At 35.0% G+C, this 9,263-nt stretch overlaps 1 protein-coding gene across 1 annotated transcript; it reads right to left on the reverse strand.

Annotated features, from left to right (window-relative positions):
* Nucleotides 1-409: 409 nt before the first annotated feature.
* LOC128208582 (uncharacterized) lies at nucleotides 410-7,344 on the reverse strand. The gene is made up of 3 exons (XM_052912138.1): nucleotides 7,251-7,344; nucleotides 5,022-5,920; nucleotides 410-469 (listed from the first exon to the last, which is right to left on the reverse strand). The coding sequence occupies exons 1-3, from the start codon at nucleotides 7,342-7,344 to the stop codon at nucleotides 410-412; spliced, it is 1,053 nt and encodes a 350-aa protein (XP_052768098.1).
* Between the last annotated feature and the right edge of the window lie 1,919 nt (nucleotides 7,345-9,263).

Below are 9,263 nucleotides of genomic sequence, written 5' to 3' on the forward strand. Positions count from 1 at the left end.
CCTATTTGTTTGAGTTTCAAAATAGAATTCCAAATTTTGTAAATCATCTTAAGGCAATCTTTAACAAAACACGTGAACCACCGATATGTGTTTGTACGCTCGTCAATAAGATGGTCCCTGTATTAATACCTATGAGAACAAAACAAACTAAGTAGCGTCACTTGTTTGAAAAACATAAACTAAGGAGGAGCATCTTAAATGGCTATTTCTTGTGTTTAATTAAATTAGCTGGACATGAGTTGAACACTGTTTTGGCAAAAGTTTTGAACATTACAAAAGTTCACAAAAAGACGGATTTTAATTCAAATATATGGGATTCTGCATTGTCTCGAATGTGTTTCAAGTTGTGTTGTCAGAAATACAATATGTTTGCTCTTATATCTTATATTAAAGTCGGGAAATGAACATTTCATTTGCATATTCGTTTTCTGTTGTCTGTCGCACGACGTTCATTGGCCGCGTCACCATTCTTGGAAAAAAAACAACATAATAGTTAAATTGTAAGAATGTATACCTTTATAAAATCGAGGTTAAGTTTGTCTTAGCGATATGTTCAATTAAAAAGTAAATATCTTGGGCAGATAGTAATGTTCTGAAAACTTGTTCCTATATAGTCGACGTAACGTGTTTCACCTTGTATGTCGACATACAGGCGTAAACATTCAATACGTCAACATTTTTTGACAACATTGTTTCGTAGCCCGCCGAGGTTCGAATACCTTGCTGGCTTGGAATTGGACATTTAATAGTCATGCCAATACCCAACCAGATGGGGATGGGGATATTCGACAAAAACAAACAAAGCGGAAACGGAGCCCGAGTACCGAGCTGACTTGGAGTTATGTTTGAGAAAGTTAACAGTTAATATGTAGCCAGCGTTTACTACCCAACTGGCAATTTGTTATTTGAAATAAGCAAGGGCCAAGTTCGAATACCGAGGTACCTGGGAATGGGGTTTTCGACAGTGAAATGCCATGTCAAAGCAGCTTCGAATACATAGTTGAGAATTATGTATTCGACAGAGTGAATACAGCGCATACACCGACCTGGCTAGATAATGGATAATTGACATTCGACAATCAAGTAAATTTCCAACCAGCTGCAAATAACAAGCTCATGATTAAGCATTCGACATAAACAAATAAAGCGAATATCAAGCCAGGTTCGTATAGCGATCAGACTGGGAATTGAGTTTTCGACAGTAAAACCACGAAGCAATACCATTCGACTACCCAGTGGGTAATATTTATCCAGGGTCAAACAAATGGACCCTGAGATGGCTAAAATTTGTTGTTTTTGATAGTAAGATAGATAGCCAATACCGAGTAATTGGACAGTACAAAACATACCAAATACCCAGTAAGCCTCGAATTGCGTGACATTCGCTATATGTTTTTATATCCGCGTATATAAACCCTAGCTGCATGGGTATTTGGACCTGGCTCAATATTGAATATCCCATGCCCACATTCCTAACTCCTATTCAACTTCACAAGCCTTCCTTCTCTTGATTATTTGATGTATCATGGTGGGTAATCATTGGAGCCATAGCATTTCGTTATGTGTTGAAAATGCTCCAACGCGTCTTCCGTTATAGTGCCAATGAGTGAAATATGGGTGTCCAATGTTATGGCTCCAATGATTACCCGCCATATATATGCGAATATTGAAAGTTATAGTTTGTTAATCAGGCCTCAATGAACCTCTAATGACAACTTGTTTCATACAAGCTTCGTATTTGGCAGAGGATGACATGTTTGCAATAATTCATTTTATTAAGTTAACGGGCGGATATATCATTGTCAATGTATTTATTAATGGTATAATGATGATAAAACAGTAAAAGAGAGTTCTTCAATCGTTGATATTTATTTCACCTAATTTCAGCTCTAATACAATGATAATACTAGTCGTCAATGAAATTATAATGCTTACCCGATATGTTCTTGGCAGTGGTCATTCATCTGAATGTCGTCTGTCAATTATGGATATACAGTGTATTAAAATGGAACTTCATTAAGGCCAGGCTGGAGAGCTTTAGAAGTAAAAGATATGGAAGCTTAAATCTTATATACTGATGAGTTGATCATGGAGTCGTGTCGACTTCTTTTATGTCGACTTGACGAGTTATAACATGTCAACATTATGTTGTAAACTTTCAATTGTTCACCGGATATGTTGACTTATTTTCTGGGCAAATTGGCTAGCGAAACTTCGTTAACCTTAATATTCATGAGCATAACCGACCTATGACAAAGTCGATAACGAAAAGGAAAGGATCTTCTTCGTGAAAAGCTATCAGAAAATTTGAAAGGAAAAAAAAATATGTCTTACCTTAAACGATTTGAAAGCAGTGGTATTGGATCATTCAGAATCGAGATTGCATCCGTAACTTCCCGGCCATTTCCGTACCGCACGACGTGTGTCTCATACCACCACTCATTGACTGGATCTCAACTGATTAGCTAGCGAATCCAAGAGGCGAGAAAAGGGGGGGGGGGATAATGCGTCAATGCGGCAACATACATGTCGAAGATGAAGAGTATGAAGAGAGACTTAGTAAAACCAAAAGAATACACAATTTTATTAAACAGGTTCAGGTAATTTGTTTGTGAGTTGTTTTATTACTAAGAGAAGTCAATGTGTAAAAATATTGCAAATAGCGTCATATTTATTAGGGAAGTATGTATGTGAAAATATTGTTAATTCCGCTTTTGTTACCAAGGGAAGAAATTGTTGTGAAAATATTGCATCTATTTATTAAGGGAGGTAATCATATGAAACCATTTCAAAAACCGTCATTTTTGCAAAAGGAATTAACTGAGGGAAAATATTGCCGTTTTTAAAACTAAGGGGATAAACTGTGTTACATTATACATGTATCTAATTGCGTCTTATTTACTAAGGGAGGTAATCATGTGCAACTAATTTAAAATGTCGTTATTGTAAATAAGAGAAGTAACTACGTGAAATGAAACTAGTAAATGCTGTCTTCAACTTTGTCAAACTAATGCGAAGTATCTGGCCAAGTACTTAACTATAGGCTCAGATTCATACACTGCTGACCTATGACCCTTGTCAAGTATTGGATTATATTTTCAAGTGTGTGTTTTTTTGTTTTTTTTTAAATTTCATTGCAAAGTTAACCTTTTTTGCAAGAGTGTAAGCATGTGTCTGTTTTCTATTTAAAGTGGACATGTAATAGCTTATTATACATCATTTTAAATTTTTACTAATAGTAAACACTGCAGCATAAAAGGAAATGATAATCTGATTCTATAACATTTTGTGTAAATAAATAAAACACTATTTGGTCTGTTTAACATTAGAATATTTACCAGTTTCTATATACAGAGAATTTGGCGAGTATTTAAATCTTTATAAATTGTTCGTGTTGTTTTCTTTTTCTTTCTTCATAAAATCAAAATAGTTTCGATATTTAGTGGTCAGCATTTTATACTGTCCAATGGGAAGCCAGTATTTCTAAAGATTTAAAACAGTATTTTCTTTCAAATAATGGAGGCACTAAAGATAAAGAACAGAACAAAATAGAACAGAATAGAACAGAAAATTCAGACTTGTACAACATCCATCGTCTACATATATACATACATGTTTTTCATATATCAAGTCAACTTGTATATACAACATGTAATGGTAAGTGGTAAATACTATGTGGTGTTATGAATAAGCCATACGCAAAAGTTCACATAATAAGAAAGCAACATAATGTTTGTAAACATAATTGCCGGCTGAACTAAACTCCTTTTTTCAACATTCATATCTTCCATTCCCAAGAGCTTTGATATATACAGATATTTTTTTAATATGTTGTCTATATTTTGTAGTTAATAAAACTAGAAATTCAATCTAATACATATATACCTATGTCAATATAAGCATTGGAATATTTAGAATTTCGGAGTTCTTGTGTTGTTTTTTACAAATACATTTAAATAAACAATACATTAAATAATTCACAACTTCAATATAAATTGTTCGGTTAAACGATTGTTAAACCAAAATACCTACGTATTTGTATATCGGTCTATATCAACCATTGAATCAATATAGGTCAATACATTTACTTTCTTGTATAAAACAACAATCCAATGCCAAAAAGTCCGTGGGAAAACCTATATATAACCAGAATGCCTATTTAACGTTATTTGAATTACTGAATAAATTCAAATTACAATACCAGCATTTCTGCATATACGGATGATCGTTTTTCGTTGCGACAAACACATTATTTAGCCTCTTTACCCCGACATCGAGTGACCGGAGATCGTTATAATTCTCTAACAATGCATTGAACCATTTATATATAGTTCCATTTTGTCAACATACGACCAGTCCGTATGAACCACTAAACTTGGTATTACCTTATATATAACATTAATAAAAAGATCACTATATTAAACGTATTTGAAAAAAACATGTATTTCATCTTTGTAATTTCCAACAAAATAAGTAAAGCAATAACCGTTAATAAATATACAAATAAATAACATGTTGTATGTGAAAAGTTAAAATCACAAAGCGGGAAAATTTAACAATAATTGTCAAAATGATCTAAAACGATCTAATATATGCTTCTCAAATGAACACTTCGAGGTTTATTAAGGATGTTCGTTTTTTAGGACGCTGTTGGCATATTTTATGGGCGTCGGCCCCAGTGAAAGTACCAGTCTTGTTAGGTTGGGGGCATACTGCTTAGACAGAAGGTAACAGTGAATATAGTTACACTGGTTCTTTGACTTCCACCGGTAATATAGTTACACTGGTTCTTTGACTTCCACCGGTAATATAGTTACACTGGTTCTTTGACTTCCACCGGTAAATCATACCACTGACATACTTGTTTTGATGGCAAATACTTTGGGTGTGAAGATAAGCCATTTGGCTGTGCCTTACTGATGTCGTTTGTCTAATAGAGAATTAATATTAAAAAACTGCAAAAATCCTTTTCTAGTTTTCCTGTTATATTCCGTCCAAGTATGAACCCAAGTATGTCTCACGAAAGTATAGAGTCTGTGCTTCCGGTTGAGCCCGCGCGCTTCAGCCTCCACGCAGCCCCGCTGAAGTAACACGTTGTCACAGTGACGGAAACGGTCTTTGCACATGTTTTCAACTACGCCGGCCGCGTAATCGTCTACTTCATCTGTGAAGTAGCGAGTATTAGGAACATAAATACCATCTTCGTCGTCTTCTTTTCTTTCTCCTTTGTAAAAGTAAGGAGAATTGCTACTCCAGTCTGTCTTTTTCCTGTATATGTTAGTGCTTTCTTGGTCAATACCCATAAAGTTATTAAACTCGTTTGTGAAAAACAAAGGACCAGTTGTCATCATCACTTGATTATCTGCTGTCGTCGTTTGAATTGTGGACGTTTTGACTAGATTCAACAACACCTGCTTAAAGAATGGGTGCTTGGCACGGCACATTATGAAAGCATTGTTTATCAAGTATGGTGAGTTGTACAAAAATATGGAATGCTCAAATGGCTCTGTGGGAATAATACACGAATATTTCATTGTCGCTCTGTCCAACGGTCGCAAGTTTTCAACGTCCAAATCCGCATAGACTCCCCCGTACTCATATAAGACCGAGTATCTAAGAGCGTCTGCTCGCTGGATGTTCTGCTGATATCCATCCCACGTTTGAAGGAGGTACGGGTGCCGCTCTTGAATAAGGTGTCTTCCGTCCGCGTCGGACCAGAACTTGTATTGCCAGTCTGGGTGGTTGGCGATAAAGGAGCGCGCATACTCCCTGAGTATAAACGGCACGGTCTCGTTTCGGTATGTCTGATGAATGATGTGGGGTATCCGCGGCCGCACACCCTTTACAGTGGGAAAGTCTGATTCCACATCTGGTTGTAGGTCCGCCCGTATCTCTGCACACATCTGGAGATCCTCGGTCGCTGAAACCAACGCAATTAAAGTTTTGAAAATTTGATAAGGAGTATTTTCCCGTGCATTAATAACTAATACCATTTAAATATATGTATATATTTATTTATTAAACAGCGGTCAAGCCTTGTTATTATATCGTGCGCGGTTAGTCTTCGTTCTACAGTAAAACATTCAATGACATGTATTGATTTTATCTTTCAAAGAGAAACAGTAATCCCAAGCTTTGCTAATAAATATATTTATGATCTGTCTGTGTTGTTTCGTTTAGTGTGTGTCTCTCGCTTAAGTCTCCTTTGGGCTTAGCATTGTGCCTTAAGAAATGGCCCTTGCGAATTGTCGGCTACTTGCTTGCCCTTGCAGTTTTTATTGTAAATTATGTATGTTCTAGTAGTGTTCAACAGTATTTTCACGGACAAGAGAGTTTTGTGAGATCGTTATGGAAATCAAACACGTTTATGTTGGTATTTAACTAGTTTGGTTTAACATCGGTATCACGAACTGTGTATTTGTCATAACAGTTTCAAATAAAAATAAAACCAGTTTTATCGTTTGTTAAACTATCGAAACCCCTTCCGGATGCGGTTTCGTCGGTTCGTTCCATCCGAAAACTAGTTCACTTTGGAAAAACAACATGGCGGACAGTGATCCAATACGTGTGTTGAAACACCATTTAGTTAAAACAGGCAAACCACAATGGCTTGATGACAGGAGCTCATAATAGTCAAAATAAATCAGTTCAACTAGCCAAAATTATATTTTACACATACTTGAACATGTATGCCATCAATATAATACATTGCCTTAAACACAAATTGAGATTTGACAAAATTCAAAAGTACACTAAACTGCTTCACACAATCGCGCTCTTTTCTGTTGAAGTTTCTCCTTGCCACTTGCTTACATATCTACAGAGTAACTATACAATAATATAATACTCTAAAATATTGAAACAAAATATATTTTCTATTTTTTATATTTTATTTTATATGTTATATAGAAAAAAACAGTAAATGCTGCTGTCATAACATGAGATTTTAGCTTTACCTGCTGACATTTTTTGACATAAGATAAATAGAATTATACCGCCAAAATATCCATTTGTTAATTCAAGAACCGAATTCCAGAAATGCAGTTTCGTTGACTATTTCTTAACATATTAATCCAACATATGAACCATGGATAATCGCTTAATGCCAGTAATAAAATGATGAGAATATGTTATGTCTACTGTTATTTTTTTTTTCATGCATAGAAAACATATTTTACAAAGTTAAAAAAAGGTAATCTAGACCAAAAATGAGTCTTACTGTCGAGAATTTAACGACCAACTCTACTTACTGATCATGTTGTGTTGCACAACGAGGAAGGGCACCCCTGTAATGAAAACCGCCACCGCCAGAAACCGCAACCGTCTCCGCGCGAGCCGACCCATCACGTTACTTTTATAAAAAGAAAACTCCTTCCTGCTCCTACACACAAACGCGCTCCTTTCTGCTTTAAGTTTCTTCTTGCTATATGCTTACATGCTCACAGAGTAACTAAACAATATAATACTCCGAATATTGAGACAAAATTATATCTTTTCTTTTTTTAAAATTTTCCCTTGCAAAAATGTACATTTCACAATACTTAATATCAGCCGATACTGGTCCCAAAATGTATGCACTTTCTACGGTGACGTAAGTAAAACCAGTAAGATATATCTATACTGATATAAGACTCGACAATGACAATGTACTAGCAACAATAACTAGGATATAAATAGTATTAAATACTAATGCCTAATCGATTAAAGATTGTGGCGGACAATTGCCTAAACATGTACAAGCCTAAACAAGAGGCAGCCTATTGAAAAACAACATGAGAAAGTTGTCCACATGTTATCTATAGAATAGTGTGCATATTTAAATGGAGGTATTTTGATTATTATTAAATTCTGGATAAATGTTCAGTAATTAATAAACGTTTCAGATTGCTTTAACCAAATCAAAGAATTAACCAGTTGTAAACAATTGCCTGCATCTTAAGTCATTTCCTAGCTGAAGTATGTGTTTTAAAATTTCCATAGTCAAATTCAAAAAATATAAGTGATTTTAACATTAAAGGGGCTGTCTCACGTATAATAAAATAGCGGAAAAAAAAAGAAAATTGTCGAAAACGGATGTGTACAATGCATTGAAACTTACTAACTGAAGTACCACATAGTTTACAATTTATTTAAGTTTAGCAGTTATTTCGTATTTTTTCCATTAAAAAGATTACCAGGTATGTCTACCAGGCAGAATTCATTCCTTATACCTGATTGCCTAGTCGGTGTTATCACGTGATATTACCGAGGTAGGTATAAATCTTAATTATGTCACCCGATTAGCATAAGCTTTTGTAGCTCAGTCAGTACGACGCTGGGCTGCAATTTTGGCGACACGGGTTCGAACCCGGTCTCCGTCACATTTTTTTTACATTTTGGTACTTTTTTTACGATTATGATATCAAAGCGTAACACATTCTATTTGATAATTGTCCTGAGATTCGTGACAGAAAAAAACTTTTATTGGTGCCAATACGTGAGACAGCCCCTTTAATGTTTGCCTTGTTCAATAAGGTCAATGAAAAAAAAATGTATTTTGGAAAATCTTTATTTGTTATTTTACATGACTAAAGGGATACTTAAATCAGGAAAGTGACTTAAGTTAGGAAATGACTTGAGAAGTTTTATGAATATCGCCCCAGGTCTGGTCGGATCAAATTGTCCGGAAACCAATGTGTAAAAAAGTTATCCTTACCAGGCCTTATTAACTCAATATCTCGTAAGCAAGTGGCTAAGTAAAGGGGACACTAAGGTCTCACTATTTTACAAAACCCAACGCACACATGACGTTTCATTAGCAAACACTCAATGCTGTCGTAAGTGACAACTATCATTGTTGCACGACATTAAACCGGATGAATTGTAGATTAAAAAAGTGTTTAGTTATGTGTAACCAAGGTCGGTATTTTCCTATACAACTATCATTGTTGCACGATATTAAAGCGGATGAAATTTAGATTAAAGAAAGTGTTTAGTTATGGGTAACCAAGGTCGGTATTTTCCTATACAGTATGGCGATGTAAGTATTAAAGGAACAGAAAAATAACTCGGTAATGTCCGGTTTACAAGGTAATGTTGTCTACAATCCAAATAAATTTGAATAGCGTCATTTTATGGGATATATATTATTTTTCCTTTTTTAATTTGTATGACATGCATAACACGGGGAGTTTATGATACACGACACGTGTATCACGTGAGAAAGTCATATTAGGTTTTAGTAACAAGCATACTTTCATTTCTTTAAGTTGTGGGGTAACAGT

This window comes from Mya arenaria, chromosome 11 (assembly GCF_026914265.1).
Source record: "Mya arenaria isolate MELC-2E11 chromosome 11, ASM2691426v1".
NCBI classification, from domain to species: domain Eukaryota; kingdom Metazoa; phylum Mollusca; class Bivalvia; order Myida; family Myidae; genus Mya; species Mya arenaria.